This window comes from Pinus tabuliformis, chromosome 5_1 (genome assembly GCF_031772625.1).
Source record: "Pinus tabuliformis cultivar Carrire ecotype Pingquan chromosome 5_1, CPIR1, whole genome shotgun sequence".
Taxonomy (NCBI): Eukaryota; Viridiplantae; Streptophyta; class Pinopsida; order Pinales; family Pinaceae; genus Pinus; species Pinus tabuliformis.
Window position 1 is genome coordinate 823,516,264 of NC_142305.1, and position 17,865 is coordinate 823,534,128.

At 37.4% G+C, this 17,865-nt stretch overlaps 1 protein-coding gene across 1 annotated transcript in view; it reads left to right on the plus strand.

Moving 5' to 3' along the window:
- Positions 1-565: 565 nt before the first annotated feature.
- REP (Rab escort protein) overlaps positions 566-17,865 on the plus strand; it is a 74,920-nt gene continuing 57,620 nt past the window's right edge. Inside the window, exons 1-2 of the mRNA XM_089432990.1 lie at positions 566-1,442; positions 2,100-2,225. Of these exons, the coding sequence (XP_089289116.1) occupies positions 742-1,442; positions 2,100-2,225 (827 nt within the window). The 5' untranslated portion in view covers positions 566-741. The remainder of the gene's footprint in view (positions 1,443-2,099; positions 2,226-17,865) is intronic.

A 17,865-nucleotide genomic window follows, 5' to 3' on the forward strand; every position in this document is an offset into this window, starting at 1 on the left:
GACATCTAAACTTCACGCACACAATCATAATAACAACAATATAATTAATTTCATCATTCTTTTAATCCAAACTTAAACTCAATCTAATTACTTAAAAATAATAATAAGAAAATTCCATAAACAAAACACCAATTTTTACATAATAATCTAGCTTTAACTTTATCACTTTTAGGACTTACACTTTACCTTACCGGCTTAAAAAGAAAAACAAGAAGGATGTTACCTCCCTTAGAAGCTTAAAAAGAAAAGAAAACAAGCATATTAGTGATAAACTTGAGACTTATTAAAAAGTTTAATTATATTTTAATTTAATTGATCTAACCATAATTTTTATATTGAATGGGTAATTTTTAATATTGTTTTTTAAATAAAAAGGTTAAGTGAAGATTTAATTGTATAAGGTTTGGTCCCTTGAACGCTCCTTGAGATAATTTATCCTTTAAAAGTGGCCCCACCTCAAATTCTTAAAATTTAAATCTTAAATTTAATAATTAAACCTCTCTGCACCTTACCGATTTATAAGTTAAATAATCCTAAAAAAGCTCGAAATATATTCCAAACTTGCGAGAGATTCAAATGAAATAACAGATAAATATATTGTTGCTCTCTCAAAAGAAAAAGGTTCTAAGCATTAAATTCATTAAAACTGGTCTCTTGTTAAAGTTGAAGTGTATGTTGTGGAAAATTTAATCAGTCTTTTGGACAAGCAAGGTTCGAACACCATACTGTAACTGATCAGCAATGGCGGACGATTTCCCGGGGATCGAACCTACGACATTCGACACGATCGTCATAGGCACAGGGCTGCAGGAGTCAATCCTGGCTGCCGCAGCGGCATCGGCAGGGCACAGCGTCCTTCATTTAGATCCATGCCCCTTCTATGGCCTCCACTGGACTTCTCTATCTCTCGACGACTTCACGGCATGGGCTGCCGCAGGAGGGCGTTTACCATTCACGCCTCCCAGTTTTACGCAAATCAATGGCTCGGCTAAACCTATCAAAGCACCCGACGGCGAGGACCTAGAAATCGAACCCGTAACCAATCGAGTTCTGTACTCAGACTTTGAGATCTCAAGCCTGGGCTCGGAACCTTTAGGTCCTTCCAGAGACTTCAATTTGGACATAGCGGGGCCGAAGCTTGCGTTCTGCGGAGGTCCCTTGGTGGACTTGTTAATGAAGGCCGGTGCGAGTAACTATCTCGAATTTAAAAGTGTGGAGGCCAGCTACATTTGGTCGGGCGGCCAAGGGTTAATGCCGGTGCCGGATTCCCGTGCGAGTATTTTCCAGGACAGGACGCTGAGTTTAGTGGAAAAGCGGCATCTGATGAGGTTCTTTAAGCTGGTGCAAAACTATGGTGACGCAGAGGAGCTGAACTCGGAGGTTCTGGAAAGTCGGTTCGTGGATTTCCTGGACCAGCAACGGCTGCCTTCATCTATCAAATCGTACAGCTTATAACACCTCTCTATTCAACTTTCAGTGAGAGTCCTCTCTTTGAAATTTTAGCGCTTTGTCTCCTTGATTTAATTGTGGTCAAATAGTTAATTATTCTTTTGTAAGTCAAAAAGAATGTTTGCCATGTTGGTTGTAATGCCAATCATTCTCTGTGCCAATAAATTCCAGTAATTCTCACTAAAGTGAATAATTTTGGGCTGTTTTGAGCCTGGTTTAGAGTGTTTTAACGGCATTGAATGCCTTGAACGATCAGGTTCGTTGTTTGGCACGTTTGCATATTTCCTGTGAAAGCTATGTTTGGCTTTTTGTCTACTTGAAAATTTTTCTGTGTTTCCGGTATTTTGGAGTCGCGATATTTTTTACATGTATGCTAAGTATGCTAAGCCTCCATATTTTTTACATGTATGCTAAGTATGCTAAGCCCTTGTATCTCTTCACAGGCACATTCAAAGGCCGTGGCAGATGAAATGATTTTAAAAGATGTTTTGGAGCTGTTATATTTACCTTTTATTTGTTCTGTAGCTTTGATCCAGAATCCAGATGCCTTTAATAGGAATTTTCACATTGTCTTCAAATATATCGATTCGTCTGTTTTTCTTTGCTATTATTACTGTGAATTTACTTTTCATTTTTCAATCTTTTTGCAGCATTATTTTATATGCTATAGCTCTAGCAGATCACGACCAAGAACATGGATCCCAGGAACCAAGCACAGTTCTGAAGACAAAGGATGGGATTGATAGCTTAGCTCTCTATCTTTCTTCTATTGGCAGGTTAGTTCTGTTTTATAAAATCCTATTAGTTAGTTAATAAATGTGGTTACTAAAATGCACAGCTGCTTCCTTACCGTGGGTTGATGTAAGTTGTTTTTAACATACTTAACATCTTAACAAGAACCTGCCTTAACATTGTTAGTTCGTATAAGTTTTTGTCAATGCCCATTATATTCGAACTCTGTCAATAACTAGACCTTAAAAGCCAATTCTAATTTATTTTGTTTCCTGACCATATTATTGTTAATGGAGCTTCTTACGCCTATCCTTGTTACACATCTCTTACTTTGGATTTGTTTCTTCTTCCCTTGGAATTTTGTTTTGTTGAACAACTTTTCTATTTGGTATTCCGCACAATGAAATGACAGTCTTGTCCTTCTTATTGTAAAGGTAAAGTGCTAGATCTTTTTCCTAGTAGGCTTTCACACATTTATGTCGTGTGTTTTTGTGTTGCCTCTCATTGCTCACTTAGATCCAATATATAGTCCTTAAAACATCTTGTTATTTTGTTCTTTTACAAGTGTTGTATTCTTTGTAGCTTCCTAGAGCAAAGGTACTCTGGGGGTAGCACCCATGAAAGAAAGTTGTTGGGTCTGTTTTTAGTCCATTTTGTGGTTTTTCAGCTCATTCTAAGTTTATTCTGGCTAAGGAGTCAGGATTGCAATATAATCCTGGGTAACAAATAAGAGTTTTGTATGCTGTGGAATACCTATATATTGTATTGTGGATAGAGAAGTTAATATAAGGATAAAAGAGAGGTGTGGCTCTCAAGTTTGCTGGTGTTCCTCCTTTGTTAAGTAGGTTCAAAATCTACTATTCTTGGAGTTAAAGAATGTTACCGGTCATGATACCAAGGTAAGTTATGACTGAAATGTGTTGAAAAGGCTTCAATACTATTGCTGATCCCAGAGCGTCCTCAAGAAATTCAGGTTGCTGCTCCATACATGAATTCCCCTCGAAAATGATTGCATATTCAAGCTACTGTGGTGTCCCCATTTTGGGACCCTTCTTGCTGATGTGGTTTGTTTGCTTAATCATTCTAGGTTGCAACATCTTTCATAAATCTGTAAAGTGTCTCCTACCATTTATTGTGGCCAAACAAGGGCGTTCCTCCCAACAAGCAACACTGACCACTTATCCATTCGGACAAGCTGCAACTACTGGTTTCACCATGGTCCGTTGGGAGTTCATTTTGAAGCTAATTTGCCCCCTGTTCTTGATATCTTTCCCTTAGCTGATCAAATTGGATAAACATCTGTACTCTAAACTGCCTCACCACCATATAGATATGGTTCCTCCAAGCTTGTGTCTCATCATGCAATCGCAAGTAACTTTTAAACCAATGTTAACAGATGTAACTTGTCAGCAATTAACTGCATGTGTGCCCATGCTTCCACATGTATGCAGATTCTTTGGCTGTAACACTTTTCAGCAGTTTTTAGAATTAGGTTCTTGAGTTTGTGTTTCAATGCGGGTTGTGGGCAAATACAATCCTTTTTCTCCTATAGTTGTTCTTTTTAACAGAAACGGTTAGAGAGATGTATTACTTTCTGGCCAAAATGCCATAATTCTGATTACAATGTGCAGAGCAATATTCAGAGAGCTCTTTGTTCAGGTCCGAGATCTCTTTTTCTATGCTACGCCAGAAATTTATACAAGTTGATTTCCGGGCAACCGCCTCTATTTTTCCAAAAATAAAGATGCAAACAAACTGCTTCAGCAAGAGACAGTAAAACATAATCACCAGGAGTTTAAGGAATGGGGTCCCAGCTTTCTTCTCCTTCTCTAAGGATGACTCCGAGGGGAAGAAGGGCTGCTTTATTAGCTTCAGCGTCAGCCTCTTTGTTATTTTCTCTCTTGACATGATAGAACTTCAAACTCTGAAAGGAGTTTGATAGGATTCTTGTTCTGGTGATCAATCTGGACAGTCTTAGATCTGATGGGGTAGAGCTGTCTATGAAAATTTTTATGATAGTCTGCGAGTCTCCCATCACTATTGCATCATTGATTCCAAGGGATATAAGTTGTTTCAGTCCTTGGTAAAGGGCCAGAGCTTCAGCTTGCATGCTGGTGTTTAAGCCCACTCCCCAGGCAAATCTGAGAGCAATTTTGCCATCCGCTCTCTTAACAACTCTACCTGCACCGGATCTGCCCAGGTTGCCTTTGGCAGCCCCATCAAAGAAGAGGGAAATGTGAACCTGCTTTGAACAAAAAGCCAAGAAATCTGAGGCATTGAGACGAATTTGCCAGTCTTTAGGGAGAACGGGGGGCTTGACAATTTCATTGAAGCGGAGGTCCAGGGAGTCACTCCAAACTGTATCGAGGTCGCTTAGTCCTGCCCCATCCAACTGATCCCCAACGCATTCCTTTAACTGAGATTTTATTTTAATCCAGATAGTTTTATAATCTCTCTTCCTATCCCTGAAGATCCTTTGATTTCTTTCCAACCAGGTGAACCAACAGATTAATTTGGGGAGGATACACCAGGTGGTTTTGAGGTGACCATTTTGGAGAGAGCCTCCAGGGTACGACGTCCTCCAGTTCGAAAACAGCTCAGGAATATTGTTGGGAAGAATGATGTCCGCCTGCCAAGAGCCTAAAGCCGCGTTCCAGAGATTGCCCACGAAATTGCAGTGCAGCATCAAATGCGCAGCGGATTCTGACTGTTTGCCACACAAGGAGCAGCGAGAAGGGCCATGATAACCTCTTTTGTGGAGTCTATCATCTGTCAATATGCGCTGGTGACAGAGAAGCCAACAAAAATAGTCAATTTTTGGTAGTGAATTTGATGCCAGACTCCTTTCCAAGGTTTCGGGTCTGAGGGAACATGAGGATGCGCTAACAGCTGCCTGTATCCCTGAGCCACAGAGTAGCGCCTAGTCGACGAGCCCCAACCACGAATGTCTTGCTTTCTGCTTCTCGTAGGGGCCTTACCATTGAGGAAGTCTAAGAAAATAGCCAGATCTTTGGTTAGGGACTGGGGAGTCACAAAATTTATCCAGCTGAGCCAGTATCCATTCTCCCATTTAGATATGTCCCACAGAGTATTGAATCCCGAGTTATGCATCCAATCCTTCAGCGCTGTCAGGGATCTATCATCAGACAGAGGGTCGCAGCCCATAATACGATCCTCCCAAATTCTGATTTGCTTACCATTTCCAGGGATCCAATGAGCGTGATCATTGATAAGGGAGAAGGATTTTGCACAGAGCTTTTGAATAGGCGAGCCAGTGTTTGCTCTGGGATGGTCAAGACACCTTTTCCTCTGCCCACGGAAGAACTTTTTCCACAAGGCGATCTGAGCCCACCCCGGCTTTGGGGCTATAATCCTCCAGATCAATTTTGCACCCAACGCCAAGTTTTGCATGCTGATGTTCTTGAAGTTCAGTCCGCCTTCCAATCTGGGCATGGAGATTTTATTCCAGCTTAATAGAGGGATTTTCTTTTCGTTGGCTTTCCCGCCTTTCCAAAAGAATTTTCTGATATGATCCTCCATTTTCTTCATAATACCTGCAGGGGCTAGCATCACTGCAAATTGATAAATGGGGAGGCTGTTAAGGATAGCTTTTATTAGAACTGACTTACCTGCCAGATTAAGCCAGTTAAAGCCCCAGGAATGTATCTTAGACTCGAACTTTTCTAGCAGGGGCAACCAATCTCTGTTGACAGCGCGATGTAAAAAGATAGGGAGACCTAGATACTTGAAGGAGGACCAAGACGAGGAAGCCGCGAAACCAAAGCAACTGGAAATGGCCTGCAATGTGGAGGCAGGGGTATTCCAGCAGTAGATATGGCATTTGCCTTTGTTCAGCTTACTTCCTGATTCTTCACAGTAATCTTCAACCACTTCTTTGAAGCTTTTAGCTGAGGACACAGAAGCAACGCCCAGCAAGAGGGAGTCGTCCGCGAATAACGCGTGATTTATGTTGTTAACACCTCTCGCAATGTTCAGACCCAATAGATCTTGTTCCTGTTGCTTTTTGATCAGAAGAAAGCTGAGGACGGAAGCTTGAAGGACAAAGAGCAGGGGGGATAATGGACACCCTTGCCTCAAACCACGAGAGGCTTTGAAGAAATCTGAGGCCCTCCCATTCACCAGAGGGGCTATCCAGGGCTCACTGATACAGGCCTTAACCCAATTGACAAATTTGGAACCAAACCTGAATTTGTGCAGGACCTCAAATAGTTTCTCCTATAGTTGTTAGTAGCAATGCCTTGATTGATTTTCTGACTTGAAAACTTACTTTGACTATTAATAAAAACCAATGTTGCACTTATCACTTATCTATCACCATTATCACAATAATATCGCCAAATCAAAAGTTGGTGATAATATCAGCTTTAATTATCGAGATAATTTGCCCTTTTGAGCTTATCACGATAAAAAATTATTGCGAGACAAACCAAATTATTGTGTTGCTGTTTTAATTTATGGTGTAAGTCACTGGTTTTGGGTTTTCAATCTCATTTTGCAAATATTGCTAAGGGGGGTTGAGCTTTGAGGCTAGTGTGGCCATTCTTCATCAAGCAAACAGGGGGAAATATATAGTTATCATTGCCATAAATTAAGCATTTGTGGAGTGGGGATTGTTATAAACATAACAAATGATAATTAATTAATTAGTGAATAGATATGTCTTTTTGTAAAGACACATCCATTAATTAGTGAATATATATATATATATATATATATAGATACACCTAGCCTTTTATAACGGGAGCTATTGTAATATTCATCATTCAAATATTTGAAGGATGAATATTACAATAGCCCCTGTTATAGAAGGCTCGGTGTATGTATATATATATATATATATATACATACATTTGTGCGCTTCTTCTGGTATCAAAGTTCGTGGTTTCAAAACCCATGGTATTGGAAATATAGGATTAAAAAGGAAATAATAAGAAAAAGGAAGGAAGAGTAATTTTGATTTTACTGTTGGTGGTTTACAGGGCCATGGTATATTCTATCATATAGGAAAAAAAGAATTTACAGAGATAATTTCTTTTTTATAGTGGTAACTTTTTCAAAATAAAATAAAATTTTTAAAAAACAAGTTAATTTAGTAAGATAAAATTAATTAAAAGTTAGCATAGTTAGTACGGTAATTAAAAGTTAGTATATAGTATAGTTTTTTTGTTTGTTTGTATCTAGAGGAATCAACAACTAAGCTGGTCTCATTTTCACGAGCATTGCCAATTGAGCTGCTCCCCCTGGGGGATTTAGTATAAAGTATAGTTAATAACTAAAGTTAGTGTAGTAATAATTAATAATTAATAGTTAGTATATATTATTAATTAGTAGTTAACAATTAATATGCTTAATTAATATATTCAATTAATCTAATATGTTATAATAATATTAATATATAAATTAAGGCTTAAAAATATATATTAAAAAAATTAAAATAAAATTAAGTTAGTACTTAAATAAAGTCAATAGATTGAAAAATGCCGCCAACCACCAGGAGAATGACGATGAGCGAGCTTGGTAAGAAGTTGGCCCAGATGGATGAACGACATGATGCACTTGAGAAGGAATTAAGGGTCATAGTTAGAAGCATAGATCAATGAAAATCGCAATTTTATACAACATGATCAAGGAGAGCTGACAACATTGGTTGGAAAAAATCATGTTGAATTACAACAAAAATGCGCCTCACTAGAAAAGCTCCTACTTAGTTTTTCTTTGTCGCAAAAGACATCCAGTTTAGAACAAAATATTTTTGAAACCTCCAATTCACCTAACTTGCTTCACATACCGAACCCCCAACTGAATGTACCTCAGACTTTGCCTAATACTCCAATGCCTAACTTGCCTCACATACCTAACCCCTAACTAAATGTACCTCAGACTCTGCCTAATATTCCAAACCCATAGTTAAATATACCTTCTCATGGCATGATGATTTAGAGCCAATACCAACTATATTGCCAACCAATTTTTGCATATCCTCGAGCAAAACTGGAATTGTCAAAATTCAATAGGAACGAAAAACAAGGTGTGGCCTAGTTCATCAAAGTTGAATAATACTTCGATATCTATGGCATTTATATTGATGATGAAAAGATCGTATATGCATCCATGCAACTGGAAGGAGAACATGCAGTGGATAAATTTAGATATGCAATAAGTTGGAACAAATTTAAGGATGAATTCTTTAAATGATTTCATGGCATAAAAAAAGAGGACTTTTTTCACAGAACTCACCAGGTTGCAACAACAAGGAAATGTGGATGAATTCACATGTGAATGGGAAGCACTGCCTACGAGAGTACTTGGATTATTGATAGAACATTTGGTTTGATCTTATATTATTGAACTAAAACCACACATCCAGAACGAGTTGAAGCTACATGATATTACGATTTACAACTATGGAAGATGTATTTCATAAGGCACAAGCTGCAGAGAAGAAATCTTAAAGATCATTTACTGATATTTGATAAGACCTATTCATGATGATAGTTGGTTTTGTGGAGACAAATGAACATTGGGATAGAAATGCATGGCCCAAAAATCTTATAGATATGAAGCCGAAAAAGACTGACTCTTGTAGTAGCAACTTTGAGGGGGAAATGAAAAATAAGGAAAACAATTGCTGTAAATGTGGAAAAGGATGGGCGGAGTGCCATAAATGTGCAACTGACCACACATATATCACTGTAAAATTATAGATGGGAAGGAAGTTCACGTTGCCGTTGAAGAAGACTTGATAGACACTGATGAAGATGAAAAATCACCAAAAATGTCATTGGCATCTATCACTTGCATGACACAAACTCCTAAGGAAGATAACTCAAAGGAATTATTACAAGAAGTCACCTAACCCACTATAGTTCGATATACTTCACCTCATTTAAGAAGAGTATTATCCACAACAATTTGGGAATTACAGAAAAAAAGAAACTAAATATGCTAAAGCTCAAAGGAAGCCTAAAAGGAAAAGAAATCACAATATTAGTAGATTTTGGGAGCAGTCACAATTCCATGGATATTACTCTTGCAAGACAACTTAATCTCTTTGTGTACCTAGCCAAGGACCTCACTGTTAAGGTCGCTAATGGAAAAAAAATCAAGGAAGTAGGAAAATGTCACAAGGTTTCAATTCAAATACAAGAACTGGAGCTACTAACAACTCTCCACGCTCTACCACTTAAAGAAATGGATATCGTGTTAGGCGCAGAGTGGTTGATATAATTGGGAAGTTATACTACAAACCTTAAAGAACAATTCATGGAATTTAATTGGCAAGGTTGACACTATAAATTATATGATGTTGAAGCTTCCAGTCTCAGAAGAAGATGCAACAATATACAGGAACCTCATCAAAAACTCAAAGCGTGAACAATGTCAAAACCACATAAAAGCCATCCATAGAAACGTCCTCAACTAGAAAGAATACTATTTATTATGCTTTCAGGATAAACCATTTCTTAAGGAGGGTCACAATGTTATAAACATAACGAATGATAATTAATTAATCAATGAATAGACATGTCTTTTTGTAAAGATACATCCATTAGTGGAAAGGCACCCCTCGCCTTGGTGTTTATAATGGGGGTCTTGTTGTAATGTTCATCATTCAACTTTTTAATTCATGATATATATATATATATATATATATATATGTATATGTTTATTTCATATACATTTTTGTGCTTCAGGGATCTAGTCTAATCTACCATATCCATATTCCTAGGTATGTAAAAAAATTATGTCTTCATTGTATTAGTTTTCAAGATTTAATATAGGGTTTGCAATGTCCATTAGATATACCTCTTGCCCTTTTGAATGGGTGATTTAACATTTGTGTAGCTAGGGTATTTTAGTTGTAGCATTGCTTAAGTTTTTTGTGGGTTTGGATTCCAAATTTGCCCATTTTTTTGTCCCATAGGTTTATAAATTTAATTAGTGCTTTACACATTTCAAAATGCCAAAGCCATTGGATGAAATGTGGGAGTATGGTCTACCTTATGATGGTCATAATAGAATAAGGTTGAATTGCAAGTTATTTGGTAGGGAAATGTTTGGTAGAATCAACCATTTGATATACCACACCTTGCCAAAATCCTAGGGAATAAAGTGTAGATTTGTCCAACATCCACCCCATAAATTATTCACATTGCAAATCAATCCATTTTTGAAATGCGTAAGAAGAGAGATTAGTGGGAAGAAATGAGGCATGAGCTTGCAAATAGATCTGCAAGCATCTTAGGAGTTGGTGAAAGCCAATCCTTGTTCACATTCCACAATGCATGACTCCTCAACATCCTCACCTTTCTTTGTGCAAGCCTTCTCTTTGGTTGATGGAGAAAACAAAGGAGGAGGAGGTTGACAAGATTGTGGAAAGATGTTTTCTATGGGGTCACACACCATTCAACATTACTACGAATAACCGTTCCACCATTCCATGTTTGTAGTTGCTGCCTTTGTTGGTTTAGGGTACAAGGGCTCTTCTTATAATGACTGGAGAGGGCTGGGAAGACACTGGTTGCACAAAGAGATTGGCCAAGTTGAGGGAATCACGGGAAATCACAAGATGCATCATTAAGTCAAACAGTTGGACAAATGGGAAGGGTAGGTCCATTCTCAATTGTTGGTTAATTTTCCTAGGGAGACAATGTTTATCAAATCTATTGATCCATCTGCATATGTTAAAGAAGCATAGTTATTATGTGAGTTGTTGGATTACTTCATCTAAGAGATAGGTCTGTAGTATGTTGTCCAAGTCATTATAGACAATGCTGCTAATTATGTTGCTGCTACCAAGTTACTCATGGAGAGGTATCAAAGCTTATATTGGAGTCCTTGTCCCATCCATTGCATTGATTTGATGCCAAAAGACATGGGCAAAATTCCTTGGATCAAGGAAATTGTTGACTTAGCTAGAGCCTAGGAGTGTTCACAATTATATACATGTTTATGTTCATACTATCACGAGACAATTCATAGGGGGCAAGGAGTTGGTTCGTCTTGCTTTCATGTGTTTCACAACTAGCTTCAATTCTCTTCAATCTGTCCACAATTCCATGTTGGAGTTGCATAGATGTTTCTTTTAGAGGAGTGGAATGCTTGTGTCTAGAGCACTAAAATGAATGGGCAAGCCCTAACCCAACTTGTGGGACACAATCATATTTAGTGGATGGGTGTGGAGGAATTGTGTGCTATTAGTGAACGTTTGGTAAAGGTTCTTCACTTGGTAAGTTGGATGTGGATTTGTTGATGGATATGCAAGGAAGGCTTTTGCAAAAAAGGGTATCCCTTGCACCAATAAAAGCATAACCAAAACCCAAGGATTTCAACATTGTAATGATGAAGGGTGACTCAATTTGATTATAAGCCTTCTCAAAACCATTTTTGATGAAAATGGCATCTAAACCATAGGTTTGAGTCCACTCCAAACTTTCCCACATAGTTATGAGATTATCGAAAATATATTGGCCATATATGAAGTATGTCAACTTCGACTAATTAATCTTAGGGAGAATATGGTTGAGGCAAAGCGCTAGGGCTTTGGCTATAGTCTTATAACAAGTTCTCCCTTTGTAATTAATAAATCCTTGCGTAATGGTTGCACCCAAGATGCACTTCATAATTGCCTCTCTATAAACTTGTACTAATTAAGGTCTAACAAACTCCCATGCAACCTTGAGAACTCATATCCAAAGGCATCAAGTGTCTCATACAAAGAAACTTTTAAATCATCTAGGGAAAGGACTTGATCACATACCTGCTTTTGTTTGTTTGTAAGTTTAATTGGGACAATACCAATGCAACATTGCACGGTTGCCTCTTGTTCTATTGTCATACCTTGGGATTGAAACACCATTTTATAATGGGCTATAAACTCTTGCCGAATTAGCTCATGATGAGTTACCTAGCCATTTGTTGTCTTAAGAGCATCCATTTTTTCACTGGGTTCCTCTATTGCCAAAGCTTTAGTAGGCCTATCTCTTGTCGAAGCTAGTGCAACTGAGCACCTTTAATTTGATGAGTCTTGTCCATTCCCAAAATATTGCAAAGATTTGTTGATTGCACATGTTTCTCCTCATTCAAATGGTTAGGTTAAAGAGCTTTCCAAACTTCCTTAGATTCTTAGGTGGCTTGGTTTTGATTCTGTCAAATAACCACAATTTGCCACCTAGAGCCTAACTAAAAGGAAGCATTATGAGTAATAACATCTTCCCACCAAGTAATCCACCCATCATCCATGTGGGTAATAGGTAGAAGATTCTGGACAACTATGATATATGCAAAACAACCATGGCTTTGAAGATGAGAAACATTCATAATATAGCAAGTCCAACTCATGCACATTTTTTGGGCACCCTAAGAGTGACAATTGAGATAGGTTGGTGATTAGAGAGAGTAGTTGTGTCATTAAATCTCATTAGTTGACCCTTAGAAGAAACAAAATAAAATGAATTTTCACGAGCCCCTAGAAGAAACAATGGCAATGGAGAGTGCACCCTGTGAGTTCCCCCACCTTGTTGAGACAATTCAAAACTACTAAATCATTGGCTTGTTTGTGAAGCAACTTGAGTCTTCCCTCTGTGTCATGGTTAGCTTAGGGGACCATTTGGTGCTTGTGGGGATTGTGTAGGTGGGGCCACTTTTGGTTTGTGATCTCGTTTCTTAATGGGCAGTGCTAAATTCAATGGCTTGAACTTTGGTAGTGTAAACAAGGGTTTGGGAGATTGATATATTGGACAAGTTGATGAATCATCTTATTGCCAACCTAATTACACTAGTTAACACATTAAATGCCTCATTATTACACAACTTTCTAATGAGACTTTATTAGGTGCAAGTCCTCATTGACATGTCTAGGTGCTAATATGACCATTATTTGTAACACCCTCCTATAATGTTCATTTTTCATGCTTGTTCAAAATACAAAAGACAAAAGCTTTGGAAAAACAATATGTTTGCAATCCACAAGGTAATATCTTCAAAATAGTGACTAAAAGTGAACTATATTTGACAAGGTTGATGAAGTACAATTTACAACACCATCCTTTTGTTTGACCATTGACTCACTAGTTGGATGAGAGATAATGTTGGCTGAGTAGTCAATGTTTTCACCATTGACATAGAACTTGGTTTTAACACTGAAAGCACCTTCTCCACATCTTGGTGGTCAAATACTTCGAAATGTTATGTTTGCTTCTTTAAGGAAGCACCATCATTGTGCCAATAGGCGCGTTGTTGCCCACTGTGAGGGAGATGTCACGTAGCATGATATGATGTTATATTAGAACATAATTAAATAAATTTGGATTTATGTTTTTGAGTTAGAACTAGAAATATAAAAGATGGTTAATTTTGCTAAATGACAATAATAATACTCTTTGCTTAATTAGTTTGTAATAAGAAAAGCAATGAAAACTTAAATATGCTCACAAGTTACAAATGAAATTAGAAAAATGATTGTTTTTTATTAGTTGAGAATGAATAAAAAGATTGGACTCTATTCATAGTTGATTTCACTGAGTAGCGAGGTGCCTAGTATGAGGAAGATGTTGTCACATAACATTACGTGACAACAAAAAAATAAATAACTATGTGCATATGTCCATGACAACAAAAAAATAAAATAACTATGTATGTATGTACATATGTACATATGTACATACAACATTTAAAAAAATATACTAGCATAGATCCATATTAAACCTGAATCTATGAAGCATCAAGAGGGATCAAATTTCTCGAGGTGTAATATTTTTATTATTTAATATGAAGGAATTAATACATGCCATAGATTTAAATGAATAAAAATTTAGTCCTTAAGAAATTTGATCCCTCCGAGAGCTTGATAGATTTGGGTTTAAGATGGATCTATGCTGGTATTTTCTTTCCTTGAGAGTCTTCGACTTTACCACTTCATCTCTACCCTTTCTGAGGGTTGTATTCTTATCAATTGCAATAGATAATTCTTAATATACCCATTGTTTTCCTTCTCTTATTTGTCGATTTTGATGGTATATGATGATGGTATGCCATCATCTAGGACTTCATAGCTTGAGCTTTGTTTCACCTATCACTACTCTTCACTTAGGCATTATGGTTGAGTTTTTAGTGACGTTACAATCATCTTTTTGTTGAACCAAGCTGCATTTTCAACTTCTATCAACTGAAATAAACTCTATTCTTTCACGCCCATAATAACCATCTTTTTGCTATTCTTATCAATAAAAATCATAGTATTCACTGTAATTTTTCTTTATTTGGGGAGTATGCTTTATTATAATACTTATTGATATTATATTTTTCTTCAAACAAGGAACATACTATACATTTTTTAATCATTACATTCTTATTGCTCAGCTAAAGTAGGACGTTTCCTTTCCTATTGTTGAATTTCGCTATTTTGGTCAGTCTTCAAAATTTATATTTTAGCCCTTGTAATGTATAAAGAATTTGTACGACATGTTCATGTCATTTTGATTATTTAACCCTTGAAAGAATTATTGTAAGACATGTTCTTCATGTTGGATTTAAAAGAAAAAAATTGAAATTTGAATTTTGAAATTTTGGCTCCAAAATAGTCAAGTCGGCCCCAGTGAATAGACACACCCGAAGGCAGAACACTACATAAAGGCATTCAACCTCTTCCACAAAGGCACCATTCAATCTCACACAAGCAAAACAGTTCCTGGCATCTCGACGAATCTGAAGTGCAGGTCAAATCAGTGGTGCAAAACAAATCGATAGTGCAGGACGAATTGATAGTGAAGGACAAATTGGTAGTGCATGATGGATCTGTAGCGCAAGGCCAAAGTTGCATGGCTGAATTGTAGGGTCGAAGTTGCAAGGCCGAGTTGCGGGGCAACTTAAGGGCTTGACTTGAGGGATGTGGACCAGGTTTGACCATAAGTTTTGTTGGTCAGTTTGACCTCATAGTTGATTAGCTGCATTAGATGTATCTCTTATTGGACTGAAGAATTTCTCTAGGAAAAAGGTTGCTGGGGTTTTCCCCCAAGTGGGTTTTCCCAGGGTAAATCTTGTGTTCTCTTTGTGCATTGTGATCTCTACTGTCTTTGTGGTTTAGGGTTGAATTTCTAAAGTGTAATTGCTTAATGATAAACTGGAATTGTTAAAGGAGACATATATCATTAGAAGTAATTACCAATATTTCAGAAATATTGTGCTTGTATCTATTGCACTTGAAAACTCAACATGGTATTAGAGTTTTGGTGACGAAAAGGACATTGAGATCACTCTTGAGAAAAACCCTATATCTACAATCTATTTGCTTGTCTATGACTATGGGTTCCCATATGAAGGAAAAAAACAAATTAGAAGGAGCTACAAACTTTAGGGTTTGGAAAACAAAGATTGATCTTCTTCTTGAAAAGGAAGATCTATTGGGTGTTGTGAAAGGCAAGTTCGCTAAACCAAAAAAAATGAAGAGAAATTAAAATTTGAGAAAGATGATATTACAGCTAGAAGTATCATTGTAGATTTTGTTAGAAATCATTTGATCCCATATATTTCAAATCTCGACTTTTCAAAGAAAATGTATGATGCCCTAATTGGTTTGTATGCTATCAACAATATTGGTCAAGCAATGAATTTAAAGAATGAACTTCACGATCTTAGAATGACAAGGAATGATACTATAGCCTCAATTTCACAAGGATTTCTCAATTGAGAGATCAACTTCAAGCAATGGATGAAATCGTTCTCGAAAAAGAACTAGTAACTACAACACTCAATGGTTTACCTGAATCATGAGATTCATTTGCAGCAGGAATACGTGCCAGAAAAGATGTGCCAATGTTTGATGAACTATGGACTGTGTTTACTCAAGAAGACTCGAGACTCATATCAAGAGGAAAGATTCAAAGATATGAAAAAGGTAACTCTTAGGCATATGCAACATGTTTTAAGAAGGGTGGAGGAAGAAAGAAGTTTGGATTTCAAAGAAGAAATGAAGGAAGAAGAAATGAAGGAAGAAGACCTAAAGAAAGAAGACTTGCCCCTCAAGGAAAGAGAGATATGTCAAAAGTACAGTGCTATCAATGTTACAAACTTGGTCACTTTAGACGTGATTGTCCTGAAAAATCAAAAGATAAAAAGGGAAAAGGAAAACAACATGCCTCCGCAACAAAGTTTGAAGAACTTCAGAAAAGACCCAAGAATGAAGATCCAGGTAATAAATAATTCTTTTATTTCTTTGCTCTTATTGGTTCTGTTGCAAATAGTGAAGAATTGTGGCTAGTAGATAGTGGAGCCTCAAGGCACATGACGGGAGATAGAGACAACCTCACTATTTTGATGGAAAGAAGATTATCACAAAAGGTGGAACTTGGAGAGAACAACAATTATGCAGTCAAAGGCATTGGGAAGACATCCATTGAGCTGGAATCAGGTGATAATGTTCATCTTAGCAACATATTATATGTGCCAGGTTTGAAGAAGAATTTGGTCTCTATTTCATGCTTGGAAGATAAAGGAGATAGAGTAACATTTGTTGATGACAAAGTTCTTGTTTGGTCTAGAGACTCTAGTATATATTTTGCCAGAGTAATTGGAGTTCATGAAGGAAGGTTGTATAGACTTTTGAAACAACTTACTCAAGCACTTGTACATAATGATATTAATCCATGTGAGCTTTGGCATAGAAGATATGCTCACCTTCACTATAAAGCTTTGCCAGCCTTAAAGCAGATGGTTGCAGGTGTTCCAGATTTGCAGGAAGAACATGGAGTATGTAAAGGATGTGCGCTTGGAAAGAATGTTAAGAAGCCTTTTCCAAGCAATGAAGTAGATCCAAGGAAATTTTGGACCTAGTCCATTATGATGTATGTGGTCCAATGCCAGTGAAGTCTCTTGGAGGCTCTTTGTACTATGTAACCTTTATTGATGATTTCTCTCGCAAGACGTGGATCTACTTCATGAAGATAAAAGATGAAGTCTTTGACAAGTTCCAGGAATTCAAGGCTGAAGTCGAAAACTTGAAGGGAAAGAAGATCAAGATCTTGAGATCTGATAATGGAGGAGAATATACCTCCAAGGAGCTCATTGCCTTTTGTAAAGAAGCTAGGATTAAGAGGGAGTTGATAGTCCCTTACAATCCACAACAAAATGGAGTTGCTGAAAGAAAGAACAGAACTATTGAAGAATTTGTGAAGGCAATGATGCATTATCAAGACCTGCCTATGTTTCTATGGAGTGAATTAATGAGTGTGCCCAAGTCTAAACCTAAGAAATTAAAATAATTAAAGGGTATTAATCTAGCTGTTTGTGAAACTTCTAGAAGAAGACGGAGATTGAGTCCAAATGCTTTGAGCCATTGATTAGAATCTAATTTGGGCCATTGGTTCTCAAATGGAGGATTATAAGGACATCGATGGGCACTTTGAGAACACACCAAGTGGAGATCAGAAGATCGAATTTTTGAAGCACAACAATTGCCGGGGGAAGAAATTCGAAGTGATCTTTTGTAGTGAGGGGCAGGGATAGTTCTGGTCGGAGATTTCTCCTGATCCGGGAATACTCAACAAAGAAGGCAAAGAGAGATCCAACAGAGGCAACGCAGAGTCAGAGAAGTTGACGCAGGGCCATGCAGAGGTAGCGCAGAAGCCTAGAGGGTATCCGTAAATTTGCTGGAGATTCGATTTCCAG